General features: G+C 38.9%; 1 protein-coding gene across 4 annotated transcripts in view; it reads left to right on the plus strand.

The window, feature by feature from the left end:
* Positions 1-24,536, plus strand: part of CDK19 (cyclin dependent kinase 19) — a 119,429-nt gene extending 94,893 nt beyond the window's left edge. For 3 of the 4 annotated variants that reach the window (XM_030447308.1, XM_030447311.1, XM_030447310.1), the window contains exons 7-13: positions 3,790-3,933; positions 4,185-4,254; positions 5,988-6,060; positions 10,260-10,357; positions 12,283-12,361; positions 16,342-16,608; positions 20,270-24,536. In XM_030447308.1, coding sequence (XP_030303168.1) covers positions 3,790-3,933; positions 4,185-4,254; positions 5,988-6,060; positions 10,260-10,357; positions 12,283-12,361; positions 16,342-16,608; positions 20,270-20,401 — 863 coding nt within the window. In that variant the 3' untranslated portion in view covers positions 20,402-24,536. The remainder of the gene's footprint in view (positions 1-3,789; positions 3,934-4,184; positions 4,255-5,987; positions 6,061-10,259; positions 10,358-12,282; positions 12,362-16,341; positions 16,609-20,269) is intronic. The other variant, XM_030447309.1, reaches the window with a different exon arrangement.
* Positions 24,537-25,937: the final 1,401 nt, after the last annotated feature.

Raw genomic sequence — 25,937 nt, forward strand, 5'->3', positions numbered from 1 at the left:
ATGCATGAAAAAGATGTTTCAATTTGAGCTTCAATGCTATTGCTCAATAAATTTTCTTATAGTCTTACATTTTCATAATATTCTTAAATACTGTTTCCAAAATACTGGAACAAATGCAGAAATTAAATTAATGTGCTATAGAAAGAAAAGAATAAATGAGCATTTGTCTGCTTAATCAACCCTATCATTAAAACAGTTACATCAACATCCTTTTGTACTTTCTCCTTGGCTACAGTGCTGAAGTAGAGCAGGACACACAGGATTCTCTCAGCTTAAGTAGCTGACCTATAAAGCTACCAGTGTCACAGGTTTTAAAACTGGGACATGGACAGCCATGCAGATATTCTAATAATCTCTGCACCCAGGCATATATGTGGAAAGTCTGCTTACCAATCACAAGTGACTGTCTTTAAAAGGCTGTTTTTTCCTTTTATAAAATTATTAGGTAGTACTTGAGAATTACTGTTTCAGTGGAAGAATATTTCACTGGTGAATAGGTTTTGATGGGATCTGAACAAGTTGTTTGGTGTGAGTTTAGGGAAAGGAGAATGCTACAAAGGCCTTCACTTCCACCCCTCTTTCCAGAACCAGGGAGCTAAACCAGGTCCCATATAAACCTGGGGAAAGTGAGGAGTTTGGAGTTTAAAAACAAACAAAAACAGACCAACAAACAAAACAATGGAAAAATAATAAAAATTCTTTTACTATGGATCATTCCTGAAACCTAATGATAGAAGAGGAAAGAGTAGGAAACAATCATCCTTATACAAATGGTTGTATTATTATGGTATATTTATTAGAATCTTCCTGGAACATCAGATGGGAAAATATTTAGTATTCAATAAAACCTTGTAGGACCTATATGACTGTTTTCATTTGTTCTGGTACATTACAGGTGAAAGTAGATACTCTCTGTAGTTTGCCTTTTATTTTTTGTGATGGTTTTTAAACAAAAATTCTATTTATAATGACATTATTATATATTATGAAGTTCCTCTGTGATAGAGGCAGATATGCACTAGTTGTGGTTGAAAAATACTGCTTATGTGTTTTAAGCTTTGCCCCTGTAAATGCCCACTTCTCAGGGGTAGTACTTCTTACTTGGAATTAGGGTAATAATCATTAATCTACTTTTAGGGACTGGAGGTATGAAGTGGCATTGGGTAGGGAAATTGTGAATTATTGACACATTTTTTCAAAGTTAGAACTGAAGTTTGTATTTGATTGGCTAACATGAGCAATGTAGGAGATAAATACCTTTTAGGACTGTTTGTATTGATGGAGCTTTTAAACTTGCCAGAATTTAACGGCATTCTTGCTGGAAAAATACCACACATGGTAAATAATTACTGCTAATTATGAATGTTGTTTGTTTGTTTTTAAAGAAAGAAAGAGAGGACCAGCCAAACTGGCAGAAAATTATTAACTGTGAGAATGGTTTCAATATGTGCCAAGGATGTGTTTGAGGTTAGGTTACATAAAAGTGAGATTCATGAAAGGAAGACCCTGACCTACTTGAGCTGCATGACTGTAAGGCCTTTTCCAGCTGTTTCATCTTCACTTACGGAAATTAAATCTTCAGGTTTTCTCTACTGAGTATTTGGGGTTACTTTGTATTAGCTCTTTGAAGCTGAAGAGTATCTGGCAAGAGACTTAAAGTGTTGAACCCCAGCACTGTGAACTAGAGACTATAATGACTGATGAGAGCTGAAGTATTCTCAGGCTTGACTCATCCAGTAATGCCATCCCACAGAATATACACCACCATCTTGGGAGTTAGCAGTGTTTATTCTGATGTAGCCTCCAGTTGGTACAATATCTGTCTTTCTGAATTCTCTGGGTTTCACATGTGCTCTCTGTAATAATCAGTCAGGAAGTGAGAATGTGTTGCCACAGTGGCTCTGCTCCCACAAAGTTCAGCTGATGAATGAGGCACAGTCTTTTGAAGTTTACTGTGTCACATCAGGGGGGTTTTCCTATTCCTGCTTTGCTGTCAACAAGATTATTAGGTTAGTTTTCCTCAAAATGGAAAAAGTCAGTCTGGGTAGAGCAGTAGTAAAATAATGAGCTCAGCATCTTCCTCACTGTGTGATGGACGCTGTAGAAAGCCTTGAAAACCAAGAGGACTGCAACTCCTTTGGCCACTAGATAAACCATCACCAAAAGGGTTTGCTATCTAGTATGAAACTGAGTGAATAGATACTGTTAAATGAAGATGCCATTCTTCAAATAATAAGTAATTTCCACTCTGGAGGAGATAATTTATGCCAGCTACCCCGGCAGGAATTGTGATTAATATGCTGCATTAGCTGCTTGAGCCGATAAAATCTCAAGAGGTAAAAGATCTTGTTTCATGCAGATAAAGCTAATAAATTCACTAGAAGATAAAACCCTGAGAAAGTGATGTAATACATAGAGCAAGTCATACCCTGTCAAAACCGTAAAGTATGAATGAAATGTTGTCAGACTTTGCTGTAAAGGAAAAATGGAAAATGACTTGTAAATTGGAGTACCCCAAACTCCACATCTGTAGCATGAAAGGAATGAAACTGACCTATTCTGGTGAAGACCATGATGGGTCTTTTTCATTCCCTACACAAAGGGACCAGTGATTTTCATCTTTCTTCAGGAGACTGTCTCACAGGCTGCATAGGCCAAACACCATAATTGACAGCAGGTGGGCTTTTGACTCTCAGATTAGTTGAAACCCACAGGAAACGTCTCTTGATGTTCTGTATTTATGCTATTAAATTTTTAAAAATAAAAAAATTTTCCCAGAGTTATCTACTTCAACCTCAACTACTAGGCAAGTCTCTTGAACTCAGCAATCTATGATCATTATTCATCTGGTCTCAGCATCTTTTTTGAGTTACATTCCAGACAGGTATCTGTCAATGTAGCAAATTAATTTATTTCCTGCTAGTAAGCTTCTCACTCACATATTCACATGATGCATAATAAAACAGTTGGGTCATATAAGACGTGGGTGGTGATGTAAGTGGTAGTGACAGTAGTAACTGGAATGAATACATGTAATACAGAAATTTCTTCTCCTGTAAATGAAATGTTCTTGTCCACAATAGATTTAATATTGAAAAGACTATTAATGAGAAATTTATGAAATAGAGGTTATTTTACTTCATTAAAATATCAGTATGTCACACTGGTGTTTTGTGTACTAGAGATAGGGATGAGACAGTTCCAGTAGTGTTGCAGTGAGAGTCAGTGGTGAAGTAGGATTTTTATTTTTTTTTTTATTTTTCTAAAGTTTCATAATAATTGGTGTACTCTAGATTAAAATTAGGATCTTGTTTCTCCATTTTAAATACCTTGCACTGTTTGGCTAAACATATGACTTTTCTTTCTTTGTATTTGGTTATCAGTTACTGTTTGAAATTGTTCTGAAACATGATAGCACTTTCATTTCACTGTAACTTTTGGGGGGATTTATGGTTTGGTTTTGATGGTCAGTTAAATGCCTTTTAAAGCGTGTCATCAGCAAAAGTTGTCTAGGTTTCTGCCATAACTGTGAATACATGAAGTTGTTGGACTGCAAGTGTACAACTCAAAACAGAATTTGGAGAGACTAATTTTGACTGAAAAAAACTATCTCCAAATTTACCCTTTTTAATGTATTATATGAATGCATTATTTTTCAAATAGTGTATGTAGTTATACTGCGAGGCATTTTATCTTACTGTGCTTGTACGGTTGTTGAGAAATTGTGCAGAAAAAACCTCAGTGATGAGGTACAGTAGAGTTGCACGAATTATTCTCCTTTTTTCTTAGATATTTGGGCAATTGGCTGCATATTTGCTGAACTATTGACTTCGGAACCTATATTTCACTGTCGTCAGGAAGACATCAAAACAAGTAATCCTTTTCATCATGATCAGCTAGATCGCATTTTCAGTGTAATGGGATTCCCTGCAGGTAATTTATTTTCATTAAAGCGTGAGACATAATGCTGCTGACTTAATTTTTTTCCTAAAGGAAATTACCAGTTGTTTGTATAGGTACGAAGAAGCTGTCATGTTGATGGATTTGAAATGATAGCAATTATGGAATAATAGCACTGGCCAGCAAACAGAAAGTCAGACAACTGCTGTAGTTGTTTCTTCTTGTGTATTAACCTACGCTTTCAGAATTGTTAATACTGCTCCTTTTTCTCCCTCCTACCAAAGATAAAGACTGGGAAGACATAAGGAAGATGCCAGAATATCCAACTCTGCAGAAAGATTTTAGGAGAACAACGTAAGTGTTGATAACGTAACATCAGTTCAGTGAATATAGCAAATAGGCAGAAATTGGCTTCTGTACTGTAACTTTTTGGGGAGGGGATTTTGGAGTGTTTGGGTTCTAATGCTGTGACAGCTGTCCTGTTTGAATTGGCTGTTTTGCTTGAAACCTGTTCTCTCACTCAGCTGCTTGTTAAAAGCATCAACTGAGTGGCCTCCTGGTTTATCTAGAGGGTGTCATCCTACGAGCCACTTAATCTGTAGCAGGCACAGACAAATGAGCTTACTTAAAACACCTGTATTGCTTCTTCAAAGTAACATCGTTCCTTTTGTATGAGAGAGAGTAGGGAAGCACCTCCCTGGTCCTTTTGGCCTGCTGGTATGTAGAGACAGTAAAGTAGTGGGCAGAAATTCTTATGGGAGGTAATATGTTCAATAGGTTGTGATGCAAGCCTATCTAGGATCTGTGAATTTTCCATTCCTACTGTTGATGGTGCTTTGGCTAAATTAATTGAGTGGTGGTGATAGATCAGAGTGTGTAAGGAGCAACTTAGACTCTACTGTAGGGCAGAGGACATAGATTCAGGAGTTTTGTATTCTGTTTTCAGCCCTGCCATGGGATTCATTGGAAGGGGGGTGGTTAGTAGGTCGAGAAGGGTTCTCTTCCCCCTCTACTCTGCCCTGGTGAGACCACATCTGGAATATTGTGTTTAGCTCTGAGCCCCTCCATTCAAGAAGGACGGAGAACAGCTTGAAAGTCCTGTGTAGGGCCTCCAAGATTATGGAGTGGAAAGGCTTGGGGAGCAGGGTCTCTTCTGCTTGGAGAAGAGGAGAATGAAAGGTGACTTCATTAATGTTTATAAATACATGGAGAGCCAGTTCCCTGTTATACCCAGTGATAGTATGAGAGGCAACAGAGGTAAGCTTGAGCATAGGAGGCTCTATATAAACATGAGGACAGATTTTTTTACTGTGAGGGTGACTCCTTCTCTGGAGTCTTCTCTGTGTCCTTTTCTGAATGTCTCCTTCCCTGGAGACATTCAAAACCCACCCGCATGTGTTCCTACGTGACCTTCTCTAAGTGACCCTGCTCTGGCAGGGCGGTTGGACTTGATATTTTGAGGTCCCTTCCAACCCCCTAGGTTTCTGTGATTACACCGGCTGTGGACAAGATATGAAGCTTATCTGTGCACAAAGCTGCTTCTTTTGAAAAAGCTGTAGAAAACCTCTGGGTTTTTAGCTTCAGTGCAAGGCACATGTCATTATATTTAGGGTATTATTTAACTTGGGAAATGTAAGGACTGCATGGTTTGCTGCAGGTTGGCATTAGGAAGACAATAGTAAACTGACTCCTCTATCAAATGGCAATTGGAAGGAGCTTTTAAGATTTGCTGTTGTGCTGTTGTGAACTGCTGTACACTTTCTTTGGCAGAGTTGCTGCAGAAATGAGACTATACACTTCCAAGTTGAGTTTGAGTGTCATATGCCCATGTCAACAGCTTATCCGTATGCTATAAAAGTTGCATGTTCCATGGAAACAATCTGTATGCAGTTGATACTACTCATGTTAGTGAAAAGTAGACTTTATGTGTGCTACTGCTAGACAAATATCTGACGTGTTTTCTGATAGCAGTTCTTGTTACAGATGGCTTATTAAGGGCTGGTAAATGTTTTTGTGATCACTTGATGCAGTTCCTTATTCTTAATGCTGTATTATTTAAAAAATGTCTGTTTAACTGTATTTTTCAGATATGCCAATAGTAGTCTCATAAAATACATGGAGAAACACAAAGTCAAGCCTGACAGCAAAGTTTTCCTTTTGGTAGGTAAACTTGAAAATCACTGTGGTGACAGGAATTAAATGCATTTCTAATAATAATATCTGTCTCTGTTTTTCTATGTCATTCTAACAAACACCAGTGCTAAAGAAACCTATTTCTTATTAGCTGGCCACTTTTGATTTTGTGATGTGTTTTCTTCATATGCATTTGCACTTAAACTGTATGCTTAAACTGCTGCTATTGAAGAAATGAAGGTCTTACCTAATTAAGATCTGCAAGGCACTTATATACCCATCCTTACCCTGAGATCTTCTGTGCAAATATTATAGTGCATATTATAAATCACTGTAATCCATGTCGGTTTAGAGAGCTGAGGTGCTTCTAGGAGCTAAAGATTTCTGTGAAGCAAGGGAAGAGGAAAGGAGAAATATACTTATTCCCTGTAGTTATTCTCTGTATTTTGTGGGTTTTTTTTCTTTCTTCTGATAATAGTCCATCTCTGTGCTGTGGTGATTCTAAACAGCATCTCTAAACATGTTGTAGGTGAATACAGGATTACTGTGTCTAATAATGCATGATTTCTGGATGCCTCTATGATGACAGTGCTGTCTAAATTTAGGAATGAAGTTCAAAGTGACTTTGCTTGTGTTGTGAACAGGGAGTTTCTGTAATGAGACTGTTAGTGCAGCTTGAGCTTTGGGAGTCTGTTATTATCACTAGTTACAGATCAGCATAGCAGTCTTCTCTCTAGGTCCTGGCAAAAGATTTGCTCTTTGAATTGTCTGCGGCTGCTGGGTGATGACACAAATAGCTGTGGAAACAGAATAGGTTTGTCCCAAGTGGGTGGTAAGGAAGCATTCACATAAGAAATGTGAGGCTTCAAGAAATAATAATTAAAAATTCTTAACTTGCTGAGCACACCGTAGAATCATCTAGAGTAGGAGTCTAACTGAAAAGTTGACAATTTTAAGAGACATTGTTTGTTAGCACCTGCATTTCCCCCTCTTGTTCTGTTAAAGGTGGAAGCCACCATAAAGCCTGGTGCCCATATGCAGAGCAGTGTATGGGTTGCTATTAGCTTATGTGGCTAATTCATCAAGGCTATGAACAATAAGTTGGGAGTTATCTTGGGTGGATAGGCTTCTTTTCCAGGGACAAATATTAACTCAGTCTCTAAATAACACAAAACTAACCATATTTTGCCACCCTATGGCGTATTTTGTATGTTATAGATATATATAAACAAAGGAACTTTTCTCGATGGAGAAGTAGTGAGACAAAGTTATTACAGGGTAACTGAACAAATAGATGTCTACCTATGTATTCTTCTGGATAGTTGTGAGAATGAGAACTGAAATTTCCAGATATCTATCAGCTCTTTCTGAACATTATGAAGATGGCTTAGCTCACTTGGCAAGGTAGGATCTCTTTAGTCAGTTTTTTTCACTGTTGGTAATCAGGAGTGAACAAGGGTGATTTGGTGGTCAACTATAGAGATGGAGGATAATCTCAAACAGGTCAGTTTCCCAGAGTTTTCTATGTAAGAATGCCCAGGAATAACGTGGACAGCCTTATGATTGCTGCACTGAGGAGGTCCATCTGCCTGAATGACCACAGGCATGCTACACCAAAGAGTCTCAGTACCTGCCTTGTCTTGTGAAAGATCCTGAAAATCAGCAGATCTTGAAGGAAGGGTGTGCATTGCTCTCCCAAATCAAGATTTTAGGAATTGTCTGCTAATGAGATTGGTAGTACACATATTTTGAAGCAGACTCCCTAAAACTCCCTGTTCATATCCACAGTAGTTATGCTGGTTTCTTCTGAGGCAGCCTCCTTTTTGCAAGGTGACTTCTGAAGACGTCTACTTTGTAACCTTGATTGGTCACGACTTTGTGCTAGTGAGTTCAGAAAGTGTGATGCATAGAGAAGATATGGCATCAAGTAGACCAGTGCAGGATTGCCAGTGACTCTTGACAAAGAGTGTCACTCTGCTGATTGATGTTGAATGATAATAGCTACATGAAGGGCAGAATGTTTTCCATCCAGGAAGAGGCATCTGTTCTTTCACTCCTGGAAGAGTTACAAGCATAGTATTTATAGCTGAGAGCTGACAGCAAGTAATCTTGAGAGAGCTGCTGGGAACTATGAGACTGTTGATGAAGTCCAGTCTCACAAGCTTTCTATATTGTGTTAGCAGCTTCTACCCTGAAAGCAAATTGTGTCCAGACATTTTTTATTCACTTTTCTAGAAGCAGCAGAAGCTACAGAAGACCAGATTTTGGCAAAGAAAAGTTGTTTTAACATAGTATCACTGATAGGCAGGATACCTCACTTGGACCAGTGTTGTGGGTGGCATCACCTGGAATGGGCAAGGTGATTATATCCTCAGGAAGGGAGAGGAGCTACTGAGAGAATAAGCAGATCATTAAAAGGTCCAACATGTCTTTGTATCTTCAGCTGAGGCATATTAACCTTATCTTTGAATGTCAAAGAATACAGGCCATGTTTGGAGGCAGCTTGTGATGATGGTGCTGTAAGGCAGAAAACTGGTGGAGCTTTCTCTTGAGTGGAATTGCAACCAGTTCTGAGGAAGGAGTCCAGGGAAGAGAGGCTGATGTCCTGTACCCTTCTGCCAGTGACAGCATCTGGTACCAAAGTCCAGGAGTGGCCCTATACAGAACATGAGTGTTCTTCCCTGCAGTCAGTATAGTGGAACTGGGGAGAAGAAATTTACATGACCTGTAATGGTGTCACAAGCCACTGAACTGACAAAAATTTCCCATTTAGGGAGAGGCAGTGATTTGAAATAAAGATACTGAATACCAAAACTGTTGTCTATATGTACTGCATCATGTGAGGTCACTGTGTAGGGGGCCAACAGAATAGTAGAAGTTAAATTTGTTAAGAAAGTGTAGGGTTATCTGGCAACACAAAACACAGTAAATAGGTGTGCCATGCAAATCCTTTAGGTGCTTGCAATGCAGGACCATCTTGAGGTGTATTTCTGAACAAGCATTGGAAAGCAATTCAGGAGCTGGCTCCAAATGAACTGTTAGGTGGAAAGAAAGCCCAAATGGCCCTTTGTTTTGTTGTCAGTCTGTGATCTATGGCCTATAAAGTATGACAATAAGGAAAGGTGAAAAGGAAGTGGAAAAAGTACAGAGAATTTTATAAGATCTTCTATACAAAGTAGGATTAATTACAACTATTGAGAATGGAAATACAGGGAATCACCTTTCTTGATTAAAATGTGTTTTTACTAAGGCTGTTTACTATATATATGTGTGTGTGTGTAAAATAAAAAATTATATATCAGATTTTTTACTTATTGGACTAAAAAGCCCTGAACACCCATGCCAGAATCACATTAATTTGCTCAGTATTCAGGGAATTCTTGTTTGAGGCCTGGAAGGTAGAGTTTGAGCTAAGAAGCCCTCACAGAAGGAATTTTATTTTCACTGTTGACTTGAATTTAGAGAATATAGTGTGAGGGCAGGATACTGTATGATGTGGTCTGTACACCCAATTTCCTACCATGTGTTTATCATAAGTTGATAAATTATTTAAATTGGTATGTTATACCTATAGTTCATTTTATGTATCGCAATCCTCTTTTAAAGCCTGCTGCAGTCAACAGCATTCTAGCTATAAATTTAGTATTGCTTTCCTCCTAGCAAGGAGGAAATGTTACTAGGAAGGGTCTGCTCCTCCTCTTTCTCGTTTCAATACAAATTAGAGTGGGATTGGGAGCTGTGTGAGTGGCAGAGTGCTTTCTCTGGCTTTGGAATGTTGCCAGAATGAGAAGATTTATTTTTTCTGTCTCTAAAGTCATACAGGAAGTCCTGATCAGGTTCAGTCTCTTCTGCCACTTTTTTCCTGTTGTGTCAGCAGTACATATAAAAGATAGACATGTGCCACAACAAAACACTATTATTTAGAAATTATGAACTTTTAATAGCTGAATTTGGTGTCAGTTTAGCACAGTGATTCATCCTTAGCAATTAATATTACCAGATGGACTTAACTGTATTTTGTATGTGAGAAGTGCTTCACAGCTGTAGTGCTTTAATGTATGTGTGTTCTAGTTCTTGGGAACTTCACTGAACAAACAATGCTAACTTAGGCTTGTCTGGACAAGCCACAAGTAGTTTAACAAGCCACAATCCAAGACATATAAGTCACAGTTCTAAAATTGATAGTTTGATAAGCTTTTTGCTATTTTTAATGTTTTGCTTTGCAGCTTCAGAAACTTCTTACTATGGACCCTACAAAGAGAATTACCTCAGAGCAGGCTTTGCAGGACCCTTACTTTCAAGAGGATCCTCTGCCTACATCAGAGTATGTATTCCCTCTTTAGTGCTTTCTTCTTTCTAAGTGCTAATCCCTGAAATGACACAATAGCTGAAAAATTCACAGATATCTACCTGTATCCACAAGAAGTAGTAGCTCAGACATGTTCAGTAGAACTACTAGTATAGTATTAAAGTGTCTGTATCTACTGGTGCCAGAACTGAATGGTCATGGACAATAACCCAGTACCACGTTTAGTAACTCTGAACATACTACCAAAGCTAGGGTGGTGTCACTGTAGTATTTAGAGAATTAATATGTGCCCTGTTTGAGCCCATCAGTTCAAGGATGGGGAACTGCTTGAAAGAATCCAGTGCAGGAGCACAAAATGATGAAGGGAGTGGAACATCTCTCTTATGAGGAAAGGCTGAGGGAGCTGGGTCTCTTCAGCTTGGAAGGGACTAAGGGGTGACCTCATTAATGTCATATATATATATATATATATACATATATATAGGATGAGTGTCAGGAGGATGGAGCCAGGCTTTTCTCAGTGATGTCCAATGATAGGACAAGGGGCAGTGAGCGCAAGCTGGAGCATAGGAGATGTTCAAAACCCACGTGGACATGTTCCTGTTTGACCCTCACTCAGTGACCCTGCTCTGACAGGGGTGTTGGACTCAATCTTTCAAGGTCCCTTCCAACTTCTAACATTCTGTGATTCTGTGTGATTCTTGTTCCTCACACAACCTCACAGAGCCTGATTCTCCATTGCCTGATTCCATTGTGCCTTTCTTTGGGACTGGGGCATTTCTCTGACCTACAACCCTTCCCATGCCCTCTTGTACAGGGGAACAGTAAAAGGAGAGAAAACTGAAGCAATCAGTAACTGCCTTAAATCTTGCAGGTTCCTTGTTAAGAAGGCTTGAGCATACACATTTTGTATGTCAAATGTATTTTATTGTCCTGAAAAACTGAAATTACATATTCAGTTCCTGCTGGCAGACTTTCCTCTTCCAGTTTCTCTTCACAGTTTTCAGAAGTGTGATGGTTCATAGCATTATGATCTGTAGAAGCTGGATGCAGAGGGTCTTCCACCAAGCTTTCACTGCTTCCTCAGGTAGAAGGCACCACTAAAAAGAGGGAACAGCCACTGGAGTGCAAAAGGAGTCTAGTTTAGACTGGTTGGCTTTTCTTTATCTGTCTCTGGATAAACCAAACACTGATTAGCAGCTAGATTAGTAACTGTGTACGCACTCTAAAAAACATGTCATGTTGATGATATTCGGAATGCTGGCACAGAAATGTGAGAAATTGATACTGGTCAAGATCTACCCATATTTTTCTATTTAGTGATGTCTGATATCCTGTGTAAACCTATAGTTCCACATGGATTACAGGTTATTACTATCGTAAAGTCTCTGCCATAAACATTAAGGAATGTTCCAAATTCCATTAGGCCTACTGATTTTAAAAGCTTTTTTTTTTCCTCTAAAGATGTGAGAAGCTAATTGAAACTCTTTAGTTGTGATTGACAAATATCTTTCAGCCTGCTGTAAGCCAAGGCATGCTCGTAAGACAATACTCTTTGGATCAGGCCCTTTATTCAATGAGCCATGCATGTCTCAACTAGGTATTGTGGAACCTCTGACACTGTGTTTGTTCATTTTGCCATCTGGATCAACAAGTGGTTGGTCTGGCATTCGGGCATGCTCAACCGTGCTAGGATTTGTAAATGATGGCCTCGTGCCAACAGCAAAGAGATCTGACATTATGATCAGCACCTAGCTGCAGGTATCTGCTGCTCTCTTGGGTGCTCATGGTCCCAGAAGCTCTTGGGTGCTTATGGAAACAGGACTCATGAAATACAAGAAATTAAATCTTGTTATATTACCTTGATTTTAATATACCATTAAGTAAATGTATGTCAGATGTACATATCTGTGGAGTGTTTACTGTTCGTTGTGTTTCAGTGTATTTGCTGGCTGTCAGATTCCATACCCTAAAAGAGAATTCCTCAATGAAGATGAACCTGAAGAGAAAGGGGATAAGGTATAATAAACTCCTCTTTTTTTCCTATCTTTTTTTTTTTCTTCTTTTAATTATGCCATGAGAAATTTGTGCTAACAGATGAAAACTAATGAAGAGCTAACATGAAGAGTTAACAATATGTTTTCTAGGCAAGGCTCTCTTAAAAGTGCTTCCCAGACACATGAGAAGTACCAGATGACTTTGGGGTGTCTCAGGCAGTATCACCATCACAGTTTGCCCTGACCTGTGGGGAATGAGCTGGACAGGTTTTTTTGTCAGTAGTAGCTTGCTTTCAGCTGCCACCATTCCAAGAGAACCTTGCTACCCCCTGTTGCATTGTATGATGAAAACACATTGTGATCACATAAAAAGAATGGCATTTCCATTGTATGACTGGCATACATCCAGCCATTTCAAAGTAGATGGCTGTCAGGGTCTCAAATAAATAGTGGCAGCTTGCTTCTGGCACCACATCAGAACATTTCATCCATCTGCACGCAGTTTCCTGATCATGTTTTAAGGGCCCTTGAACAAAGGACTAATAAGGGAGTGTGAACCGTTCTGGTAGCAACAATCTTCTCTGATTACTCTTTCCCATAGCCCTGTAGACATGGGCAAGAACCTGTTTGTGTGCATAGTGAGTTTTGGTGTGTTTGCTACATAATCTGACCTCCGCTGTGCATGTAGCTCAGCTGTGCTACGTGACTGCAGTGATTGCTCCATCATGCTGTGAAGCCTGGACAATGGTGCTATGGTGTATGAAGCAACCTGTTATTTTTGCTTAAAAGTGAACAGTGAGGCACCATCAGCAATGCATAGCTAGCAAAGTGAAGAAAACAGCCTTTAACTGTAATTATCTGGGGACTACATGAGAATGACTGTTGATCATTTGGAGAAACCGTTTGAATACATCCATCTTCTGTTTTCAGATTTTCTGCATAACATAAGAAACTAGCTGAGTTCAAAAGTATGCTTGTCATAATACATTTCAAACAGGAAATTCTTTTTTCAGAGCAGATACTGTAGATTATTCTATACTGAGAACAAGTGCTACGGTCCTGGATGTTTGTGTCCAGGTATTTTTTTTCAAAAAGAGAAAACAGACACCTAAGCAAAAACACAGTGAAAGTCATGATGGTGGTTTGATTGTAATTTAGTTACAAGCTTCACTTCAACTCACAGCTTCAAAAACAAGAACAAACTTTATCGATTAAAATGACTCTGTCTTTTGTTAAGTCAGTCAGTCCTGTATAAAAGTAAAGATCTTTCTTTTTCATGGGTGTGTTGGGGGAGAAAAATGGCATGCTTATATTCAAAACATCCGTTATGTAAATGACTGAGATTGCTGGGGAAAGTCACATTTATGCCCACTCCAAACAAGGCTTTTTTGAGACCATTTAGGTAGCAAGTCACACATTACTGATTGAATTTGTTCCCACAGTGTGGAAAATGTGAAGGTAAAGGATATTCTTAAAGTTGGATCCGCTCCATGTTTTGTTTCTTCATGATGCTGTTGCAAGTGAAAGGATTTGTATTTATTTTTTAATAGTGTTAGTTTCTGGTTTGTTTCTAAAACCATAGCGATCTGTTTAGTCCTTTGGAAACCTAGAGGAATTCTCTGTGTTTGTTTATTTGGACTTGCATCTGAATTGAATAACCTTTAACATAAGCGTTCTTCAAAATCTTTAGTCAGTGAAGTGAAAATGAGTGTAAAACAAAGTGAAGAGAGTCCTCTCTCATGGGGAACATGGGACCTGCAACAAATTTTGGAAGTTCCTTTGATACTTATTTATATGTAACAGAAAATTGCATCCAAACACTCTATGAAAACACAGATTTTTTAATCTTATCACAAAACTGACCCTAGTTATTGGTGTTTGTTTGTATAAAGTGAAGCTCAAATCATTATGAAAGGATAAATTGATTCTTAACAGGTTGGGTTTGTTTTTCTTTTCAAACCATCTTGATTAAATTTTAAAATTATTGAAGTTTAAATCTCCCAGGAAACAGAATCTGTCAGAGTTGGGATTTGAGGACTAAAAGCAGGAGGATACATTATTTGTTTTGCTAAATGTGAAATATAAATGCAGGCCACCTCTTAAATCCTTGAAGATGCAGGGCTTCTTTGTGATCTTAATTGAAATACACTGTTGCAAAATTCAGCTGAAAGTAGTTTAGGAGACCATTGTAATGAATGGCATAGATAGCAATCATTTATGTCATTAATCTGAGGTAAGTAAATGCCTTTTGGTGATCAGGGGCATCAAGAATTAATTGTATGAGCAGATACTCTACAAAAAAAGAGACTACCTTGAAATGTTCCATACAGTATATTGGAGGGGAAAGGCAGTAAAGCTTTTTAAGTTAAGCCCTAACAATTGTAGGCTTTTTTCCATGATGAACAAGTGACATATCTCACTTGGAGATATCTCATTTGGAGCAAAATTGCTTTTCATTGCATCTGCTTTCATGCTTTGATAAAGAAGCCATCCCTTGTGCTCAGAAGCAGACACATAGGTGGTCTCTCCTTGTTAGTGTCTAAACACGGAGGGCAGAGCTGTGCTATGCTGATTTTCCAACATTTCCTCTAGTAATCTTTTAGTCTGTAGCCCTCTGAAGGCAGAAGAGTATAATGTCTTTTGCTCTTCTTTCTCCCTATTGTGGCATTTTTCCCTTTGTCTATCTTCCTGCTGTGTCCCAGTGTCTTTGTAATTGTCTGGCTTGTCTTCCTTTGTTAATCTTCTCATACCCTTGCCAGTTTCTTCCTTCAGCTCTTTCCTTCTCTTTTGTCTTCAACTATTTGTTTCTGGCTAATTTTCAGTTTTCTGCTATTTCATTAAGATTTTCTGACCTCGTGCACTGTGCTGAACTGTTTTTCTAGTATACCTTTACAAGGTACTTCAAAGCATACGAGAGCAAAACCTTAGTAATGAAGAGGGATTAAACCCATTTCTCGTTCTGTCACAGAATTACCTCACAACCTGGAAGAAATTATACCATTTTTCTGGTCTCAGTTTGCTTACCTTTCTGGTAGTAATGCTGCCAGCCTCCTTTGGGTTATTTTGACCCATTTTTGAGAAAAGTGGTTTTGATTCTGAGTGAAAAAGGCTGCTGAAGCACTTAGAATAATTTACTGTGCTTCATCACATTTGCCACTGACCACTAGTGAAATTTTTGATTTTGGTTCACTAGACAATTACTGCTTTATAAATGGTTCCTTCCATCCTCCTCTCATGTGGCTAGCTGGAGGAGGGACTAGACTGTCTTCAATTTTTTTCTGACTTGCTTCATTAAGAAAAAAATCAAAAAGACCACAAATGAGGGATACCCCCCAAAAAGCATGCAAGAGTACACTGAGGTATCTGTAATTATTTAACCCATTATTATACCAAGATGAACCATATATTGAGGGGGGTACAAAATTATTCTTGATTATTACTTAGAGACACTTTTTGATTGCTTTGTCATTCATAGATGTTACATTTTATTAACAGATTTTATGTTTTACAGGCACCTTTTATTAGATTTTTTTTGAGTGGTTGCAAGGGGACAGAAATTAAGCTAAAATGTAATTGGTTTAGGCAACTACTTTGTTTTGTGGCAAACTGAATTAGTTTGGATTGAGAAAGCTCTATGTCAACAAGTATCCACAGGTGGGTGCAAGGAAGATGGAGCTGGACCCTCCTGAGTACTTCCCAATGACAAGAGGAGGAGCAATGGGCATAAGCTGGAGCATTAAACATTCTATTTAAACATAAGAAAAAAATGGTTTACTATGAATGTGACAAGAGACTGGATCAGGCTGCCTAAGGACGTTGTGGAGGCCCAGGGATGTTGTGGAGTCCCCTTCTCTGGGGATACTCCGAACCCACCCGGATGCAGTCCCATGTAATGCGCTCTAGGCCGTCCTGTTTTAGTGGGAGGGTTGGACTAGATGATCTCTAGAGATCCCTGTTTCACCTAATTCTGAGCCAGAGTATTGTGTGGCTTCTTTGCCCTAGAATCAGCAGCAGCAGAACCAACATCAGCAGCAAACAGCACCTCAGCAGCAGCCGCAGGCAGCGCCGCCGCCACCACAGCCGCAGCAGCAGAACAGCGCCCAGACCAACGGGACGGCGGGGGGCACAGGCGCCGGAGGAGGGGGCGCGGGCACCGGGCTGCAGCACAGCCAGGACTCCAGCCTCAACCAGGTGCCTCCCAACAAGAAACCACGCATAGGGCCTTCAGGCACTAACTCAGGCGGGCCTGTCATGCCTTCAGATTATCAGGTACCTCTTCTCGGCGTTTTTGATGCTTCTCAGGCTGTAGGGCCAAAATGTTGCTTGCCCCCCTTCCCTCCTGGAGGAATGGGTCATGTTTTAGTGGGTTTCTCCTGTAACCTGAGCAGGCGTGCTGTGATATATTGCATAAAACTGTGGATTTAGAAGCTTAAAGTGAAAAGATTTTGTTCTGTGGATAGTAATTTTCAGTAGAATACCAGTGCGAGTCATATCTGCTGCACCCTGCAAAGTGCTGGGGGTTAGTCCGCTCCAGAAAAGCACTTAAATATATGCTTGACTTTGAGAGTAACCTTATGAAGCCAGCAAAATTGTTTCATGCACATAAATGCTGTGTTAGATCAAGTTCAGTATATTCGGCTCTTGGCAACATTAAATCCTATGTGAGAAGCAGATCTGAGAAGATCCTGAGAAGTAGAAACAAAGTTAGAACCAGGCTCTCTTGTTGGATTCCTGCTTCATTTTTACCTCAAGTCATCACATATATGAAGCAGTTGTGCAGCTTATTCTAGTATTTGGCTGAGCCTACTTCTCCTGTGAAAGAAAAAACACATTAGCCCAGGAATGATGCTTTGGTTCACCAGTCTGATTCATGCTGAAGTAGGGCAGAGACCTGCATTGTTTCTAATGTGATCAAAGTTGAATAGATTTTTTTTCCCAATATAGTAGCATTGATAAGTAAAAGCAGTAGCACTGAATTATTTTTTGATTTGCTTACTTGCCTTTGCTTACTAGAATTATATTTCCCACTGAAAAAGTGGGTTAGACTAAACATAGAAAGCATTGAACTTACCAGGATCTTCAGTAGTTGAGAGTTTTATGGTTTTATAACAGCAGTAATTTGAAAGCAGAATAAGAAAAAGGTAAATATTAAAGGTTTCAAAAGGATTCTGTCTGCTACTAGCCTTTGAGGGAACCCACCTTCAGCCTTTTCAGGCTGTTTCTAACTTAAAATAAGTAGCTTTTTAAAAACCCAATTCTGGAGTTGCCTTGACTTAACCATCCAGACCTTCTCCATAGACAATTGATTTCTTAGTGCCAGACATTGTTCTCTCATTTGTGTTTTACTCTTAATTACAAATAATCATGAAAGCATGGAGAGCAATTTAAGGGTAAAGACAACTAGGTTTCTTTTTTGAAAAGTTCCAGACAGACTTGAGGTCTGGACAGAGCCCTACAGCTGTCTGACTACACAGTATTTATGGCTGGACTGTTTTGGTCTCGTTTTGAGTACTGGTGTGCTGCATTTGATGATATCCATCACAGAATCCTTATACAGCTCTCTAAATTTTGGCAGACTCCCTCCTTACAAGTTGCTAACAGTCTAAATACCAGTTCTTTTCAGACAGAATTATTTATTTTTTTTTACCCTCCATGACTGTCTTCTAAACTTAACAATACTGGCATCAAAATGATGATCTGTATGTTGCCTTTACGTCACTCACTAAACTGTATGGTCTGATTATCCATTTTTACATTTGCATTTGGCTATCTACCCTTAAATTCTAGATGACTGTTGTCTGTTCCAGAAAGGAATGTCTGCAATTTGTCCAAGCCTGACTTCATTAAAAACAAGTTCTCTTCTGTAGAACAAAAATAAGCATGGACAAGTTAATGCATTCTTGTAGTCTTATGGCATTAATTTTACTCTGTTATATCTTATTCAGAAGTAGGAAGAAGATTCCCTTTGCTTTGAGATTCATTTAGCTTGAGATCTAAGGTCTTTTTGTAGTTCACTAACCCCAGTATATGTTGCTTCCACAAATTATGCTGCAAATTTCTTGTTGAATTTTACTGGGAATTAATTATGTGACCTCGGGTGTTTTGCTTAGTGTGGTGACCTGATGCCTTTCATCCAGAAAGAGTTTCTGTAAAGTCATAGCATTCATCACAATTCCTTTTCTTTTAAAAGCTGGAAAAGCTTTTGGAATTTTGGGACAAATTCCAGGTTTTGGACACCCTGTTAACAATCTTAACCATGCAGACCAAGTGTAATCTGGTTATCAACAGCATGCATGCATGCTGCTGGGAGACATCTCTTCCAAAGCCAGTGTGTTGAGCTGTTACCTCCCAAAATGACCCTTAGAACCAAATGAAGTTACTCCATACAAGTATTAGTTATATTGATAATATAGTGAGATACAGAGGTCCGCAAGATTGGGCTGTTATCTCTCTCTCTCTCTAACCTCATTGTGCTTCATATTGAAAGCAGCCTTCATATTCCTACATTAGGCAGAACACAGAAAAAGTAATTGTGGTATTTTGAGGGTTTAATATGTTTTACAATCTATGTGGAGTTAAAGATATGAAACTAGGTACAGAAACAAAGAGCAGAAGTGTTACACAACTGCCTGAACTTTTAGGTTTCTGTTCTTCATCATTCAGCTGAAAAGTTGTCAGGAGGCTGCTTTCATAGCTCTCCTGGTTGGAACCCAATGGTTAGATGAGTCCAGTAACTGGGGTAGTGCCTTCATTGAAGTTGGTCTGTGGAGGATATGATATTCTTCCAGACCCACTGTCTCCATGGGTTTTCCATTGGGAACTCAAACTTCTTCAGAAGCTTTCTGTACCTCGTGATCCTAATATTTAATGAGAATGCAGGTTCTTAACACTTTTCCTAGATACTTGCAGCTGACCACAAGCTTGCTGGTGACCCTTGGACATAACCAAGTAGAACCATCAGTGAGACAGTGAACAGAATTCTGTTGAATGACTGCCTGGTACTGCACTTAACTTAGCTGGAAATAAACTGCTGACTGCATATAGTTCATTTTTTTTCTTTTACTCTTCTTTTTTATGAATTGGGATGAGGTTTACCTTGCTAGAAGAGTCTCATATCCACTGAGCCATTCTTCTGCAAAGTGATTTTGCAGCTTGCATTGTTTTGCATTTTTGCATTATAGCTCATTATTAATTCTGGACAGGAAATAGATATGGTAATAAAAGGGTAAATTCAGCAGGCTGGAGGTTGGAAGTGATCCACGAGTTTGACTTGTTGAAACTGTGATCCATTGGGCCAACATCCCAAGCAGTGGAGGGGAAAAAAATCATTCAGGAAAATGAATGTTAGGTTACTGCTCATACACATGCCCGTTTTTAAGCAGTTATCCTTGCTTCCTGTAAATAACACAGGAGTTTAAAAGATTCATTTAAAATATTACTTTATGTCCTACTGGACATTTTTTCATTTAGACAAAATGAGTATCTGTTAGGTTATGGTTATCTTTTTCTCAAGAGCAGAATAAGGTATTTCTCTATAACATTTTGTATTATTTGTGTTGAAAACAGTGTTTGTGGCCTTAGCCGTTTGGTTTTGCATTATTAGCACTTACAGTAATGATGTAAGTTTAAGAAACAGCCAAATTTTGACATGGAATCTACTCTGTTTTTTGTCTCATGTATTTTTCCTTCAAAAAAAAGGTGGGTGTGTACATGCTGTGCTTCTAGGTGTCTGCCCCTGATCTTCGGTATTTTGTGTGCTGTGTTAAGGTTGGGTTAGGTTGGGTACTTGTTTTATGGGACCTTGAACAGTAACAGTGTTTGGTCAGCTTCTTCAAGGGTCACATTTTATTGAGTTTTGGAGAGTTTAAAATTTTCTTAAGCTGCACAGTCCCAGCATTCATCCCCCTGATCCCACTGTCTTTTCCTGCAGCACTCCAGCTCACGCCTGAGTTACCAAAGCAACATTCAGGGATCTTCTCAGTCCCAGAGTACAATGGGCTATTCTACATCGTCTCAGCAGAGCTCCCAGTATCACCAATCTCATCAGTCTCACAGGTACTGAGAGGGCTAACAGACTGCACTCAGAAAGGAATGGACTAAAAACCAGAAGACTCCAGCAATATGAAGTTCATATCGATGAGAAGAACCAAAAATACAAAACTCTGATGCAGAATTCAAGTTCACAATGACAAAAGGAAAACTTCACTTACTGAAGACTTCTTTCCCCTTGGCCCCACTTGCCCCTTTATTGCCATAAAGGAGATTCTCGTGAAGTTTTCCTCCTTTCCTGCCCTTGCATGTGCTCCATTGTGGTTACTCTAATGAACCCTTCTGATCTGAACCCAGCACTTAACTTCTTTAACCTTTGGAATTTTGAAGGATTCCTGGTGCACCTTCCTTATGCTGTAGTGATTGCCATAAATCTGTCTTTTCAATCTCTTTGATGGGATTTTAAAGTTTTAAAATCTTGAACTCCCTGCTTTCAAGCTTGTATATAGTTAGTTTTGTACTAGGCAAACCAGTTTAGCTATACAGGTATATTGCACCTTTTTAAAGCACTATGTTATTTTCACAGGATATTACTGTTTTGCTCATGGATGTCAAGAACAGCAAAATTTTACTGTTCCAGAGTATTTTACTATTCTGTTTTTATTAGTCTAGTCTTCAGGCGAGGTCTTAAGAATAAAAAATTTTAAAAATAAATAAAATTTAAAAAGAAAAAGGAAAAAAGAAAAAACCCCACCCAAGTCTCTGCAGCAAGAAATATGCTTCATGCTACTGGACTGAACTCCGAACAGAAGATTGCTGATATTTCTTAACACATTCACATTGAATTCTTGAAATCACAGTGATCATGCTCTGACTAGTTCTAAATTAAGCATTATTTTAAATGAAACCAGGATAGTCACATAAAAAGGAGATGCTTTCAGGATCTGTTGGAACAGAAGAATGGAATGTCTTCCCAGGCTGGACACCAAAATAGTCAGGAAAATATAAAATAAAAAATATACTGCCCTTAAGTCTTAGTAGGAATGCAGATGATGGGCTTGTTTTTCTATTAAGCAGCTGATTAATGTTTGTGAGAGTTCTATGAGTTTAGCTTTCTTTACCATTCCTGAGTCAGTTTTCTGAATCGAAAGGTGACAGAAAGACTTTTGAAAGCAAATGCATTTAATCATTTTGTTTGAATTAATAATTAAGAGAAATTACTGTGCATTTTGAAAAGCATGTTGAAAATTGTTCCTTTTTCATGTTTATAATGCATATTCTGTGTCCCTCACATTGCTGTGATTAACCCAGATTAGTTACACCAGATGCGCTTGATTGCACTGAAATGTTTCTTTTTCCCTAGAGCAAACATGTTTTGATTGTGCCTAAGGACTGTAAGTGGATGGGTAGCTGGCAGAAAATCCCCAGTAAATAAGCAGGAGTTCAGAAGAATCAGAGGATTATTGTCCAACTTCTGCAACCACAGTTATTCGGAGAGACACAACATGTAATTTGGGACAGCTTAATTTTCCCTTCAGCCTTCAGAAACCAGGCTGGTTCTAGTTGCAGAAAACCTGGGAAAAATGCATTTAGAAAGCTACTAGCAATGTTACAACAGCGAGCTTCTACAACTGGTGTCCAGAGAAGTGAAATGAGAAGAGTTTATATGGGAACAGTTAATGTTACAGGCTTTTATACTGCAGTGTGTTCTCTTCTGTCTTCTGTCCATACAAAAAAAAAGTGTATATAGCTGTACACATTCACACTGAGGTTGTGATCAGACCTAGCAAGATGAGTAAATTTGTTTGCTCTGAAAAGAATGCTTTTCATCACAGCTAGACACATACATGTTTCAACTGGATTTGATCTGCCCATCAGCTTTAGTGCCCCCTTCCTTCTCAAGCACGTGTTGTTTTCATGAACAGTTGGCTTGCTTTGGCCATATCTACTATCATGTGGTTTTGACAACACCCAGCTTCTCTGGAAAAGCAACTAAAACCTACTTTTGTCATCAAATGGGTAAGAAGGTGATAAAAAATTAAATGAAGCAATTTGAATGAAAAAATTTTGGGGGGGGAAAAATAATCTCCCGAATGATACTTTCAATATGTAAGCCTTGAAATGCCACGTATTATACATAGCCTAGTGGCCAGTTTGAAAGAATTGTTCCTTTATTATATTTCAATGAATCTGGGGTCACATTCTTTCCGTAAGTGGAAAGTTTCACCTCTTACTGATGTTGGGATGTGGTACCTTTGAGCTACTGGATATTTGGCCAGTGCCTTAAAGAAACATTTATATTTTTGTGACTTGAATGTCACACTTCTGGAAATTAACCTTTGGCAGAGTCATTTTTGTTAACTCCTGTTCTTTTCACCCTTTTATTTTCTCAAAATCCTTTTGGTTTTCCCTTTCTAGTTACCTAACATTTGTTCTCCCTGCTGTCACCTCCAGCTGATGGTCAACATGCATATAACTTCAGGAGGTGGCAGGGAGTCGTGTTACTGTATGTTTAATTAAGGTGGGCTTGTGTGCCAATAAGGCAATATCGTGGTGTAGATTAATCTGTATGCAGAGTGTAAAACTTCACAGCAATGTAAGGTGCTTCAGTTGAGTGAGCTTCCAGCTTCTAGAGCAACAGCCACAACCTCTCTCTAAGCTGCACTGGAATTTTTGCCTTCGGTAGGTCTGATAGATGTCCCCAAGCTGCCTCTCTCACCTTCTGTGTGCACAGGTGAAGCCCAGCTGACTTCCTCCATTGCCTTCTAACTCACAGATGGGAAGAGAGCAAAGAAAAGTGAAGGCATTTGCTGTGAGATGTAGGCTGTGCACACTCTTCTGGTTCCTTCCTGGTGATGAAATAATTCATCTTCTCTCCAGAGCTTGATGAGTGTTGCCAGGGTGGGTGTCAGGCATAACAGAAGAAGCCTTTGCTTTCCATGGTTCATCCCATGAGGTAAAAACGCTCCAATTTCGGAAGTGAATTATGCAGCTTGTCATGGGAAGCAAAGACCACGCCATTTTTGCATTGTTTTTGGGCCTGTGCAGTTTCATTAGTGTACTCGTAGCTCTGTCTCTGCTCGTAACCTTTACACCTTCACCAGAGTGTTTCACAGCAGTACTGAGAGCGGAAGGTGACACCAGCAGAGCTGTCTGCTCCATCCTGGTCACCTGGTGGGAGAGCAGGCTGCTGAATACAGCTTTTCCCAGAGGAAAAAAACCTGTGGGGAACCAACGGGATGAGCAAGCCTGGTTCACAGAGGTGAAGTTTATGTAGCACAAAGTGCACAATGAAGGAAAAATAGAGGGAAGGCTGCGAGTCCTGCTCTGTATCTGTGACACTGTATCTGGGGAAGGGGAGGGAAGAGCATTCATTGCGGGAGGGGTGGTGGGAAGCTAGAAGTGTTCAAATATGTATAATATTTTATATAAATGTAATAAGCTTAGTTTCCCCTTCATAATCTTCAGGAATGGTACTTTAACACCATTAAGCAAAGAATTGTTTTAGGATTAAATAAATGTATTGTACATAAGGCCATACGTAATCTTCTAAAAACGTCGCCAGACAGGAGCAATGTGTATTACTATATGAAAAAAAAAAGTCCTTAATGCACTGTTATCTCCTAAATATTTAGTAGTAAATTAATACTATTTAATTTTTTTAAAAATTTGTCTTGTGTAGACACTAAAAAGTATTACACAAAATCTGGGCAGAACATGTCCTTTTTAACAGCAATTTAAAGAACTTTTTATATATGTAAGGTAGTAACTTTTCAAATTGTTCTAGTTGTATTTTCCCATGTTTACTATTTGTGGAAGTGTGCCTGTCTTCAGTTATTTTTTTTTCTAAGTTCATGCACACATCTTTCGTTTTTGTAGTTTTCCTTAGAAATTTCCTTAGAAATTATTGCCTCATGCCACCACAAAACTTTGCCACTCTATATCTGTGGTGGCCACATTCAGCAGTGCCCGTGCCAATGGGCTAGCAAAACCACAAAGCAAAATACTTCTTTCTTATTCTAGAGTTGAGAGTTTACTGCTTTTAATTTGTCCTGATGTCACTCTTAAAATGACTGTTAAACTGAAACTTTGAGTTCATTGCATTTATTTTATATTCTTGGTTGTAATGAAATGGAATTGACTTTGCTTCAGTGTGAATTTTTTTAATAAAATAATATACATTTGTAATAATAATAAAAAGTTCAAATAAGTGTGCTGAAAAGTTTTGTAAACATTGGCTTTGGGCTACCAAGAGAGAAAATATAGCCCACAAAATTGAAGTTGTAATTACATTCAGGATGTTTATGATATCATACACCACACAAAACAAAGCTTGCAAAACCTCAGAGTTTAAATTACAGCTTTTAAAATGCCCACAAGGATATTCATGGCTTTGTGTCTATCAAAATAGAATGAAACCTTATGGAAAACAGAATTGATGGAGTGGATCTCTTAGGTTTTACCCTCTGCTTAAAAGTATCCTGGCATGCCATGCTGATGCCACTTGCTGACATTCATTATTACTTGCATGAAAATTCTGTACAAGTGTCTTCTGAAAAAAAAGAAAAGATGATTGACTATTATAAAGCTAAATGCTCTCTTAGTTTTTCCTCCTGCAGGAAATTGGAGGCTTTCAAGTCTTTCAGATGACAGCATGAAAAGCACAAGCTAGAGCATGTTGGTGGGTTTTCAGAGTGAGTTTTTATGTGCTCTGCTAGTCTATTACTGTTCCATCTAACCTTTCTTTCACAGATGTATAGTTAACTTCTTCCAGAAATACCACTTGTTTTCTCTGTAATAGTTGCATGGGTAAGAATAGTTGGGATTTACTTGCACTACCAATCATGCGATGAAGCGGGCTTTGGTTTCTGAGGTGCCTTTTGCACAAGGGTGAGAATATGAGTAGCCTTTTGCCAAAAACCTTAGTCTGCATTTCTGACACCTCATGAATAAAGATCTGTTGCTTCAGCCTCAACACAGCTCATCATCCCCAGCTCTGTACCCCTCATTGTTTCCATTCTGCTTCTGCTGTCCTGTTGGTAAGATTGTGCTTAGTTGGCAGCTTTGACTTGGCTGTCCTTCCAAATCTTCCTATATTCCCTCTGTCCCAGTCTTCATTCGTCTACAGCAACTCTCACTGTTTATACTCCCTGGTCATGCAATTTACAGTCTAATCCAGCCTCCTCATACTGATCTGAATTAATGCTGTCATGTCTTTTTCTGCCCTTGACAGCTAGGCCTTTCAGAAAATTGCAGAGTAGGTCGTTTATTTTTCTCCTGCTTTGACTTGTTGCTTTCTGCTTTGCATTACTGCCCTGGCTTTGCTATCTCTTGCGTTAGATTTAAAGGTGCTCTCTTTGCTTGCCCATCACTGCCAAAGCCTACTGTTACCCCATCCTTCTTACTTAAATCAAGAATCTATCAAAGTTATCTCCTGTTTAATCGTCCCACCAGGTAAGCTTCTACAACTCTCATTTTAGATATTCAGATAAGCATTCTTATGCTCTGTTTCCAGTTGCCCTTTTTTCCTGAAGACTTGTTGCATAAATTTCTGAAAAATTCATTTCTAGGTGTGTCTTCTTCATCCCTCATTAAAAAACCCTTTGGCT

This window comes from Calypte anna, chromosome 3 (assembly GCF_003957555.1).
Source record: "Calypte anna isolate BGI_N300 chromosome 3, bCalAnn1_v1.p, whole genome shotgun sequence".
NCBI lineage: Eukaryota > Metazoa > Chordata > Aves > Apodiformes > Trochilidae > Calypte > Calypte anna.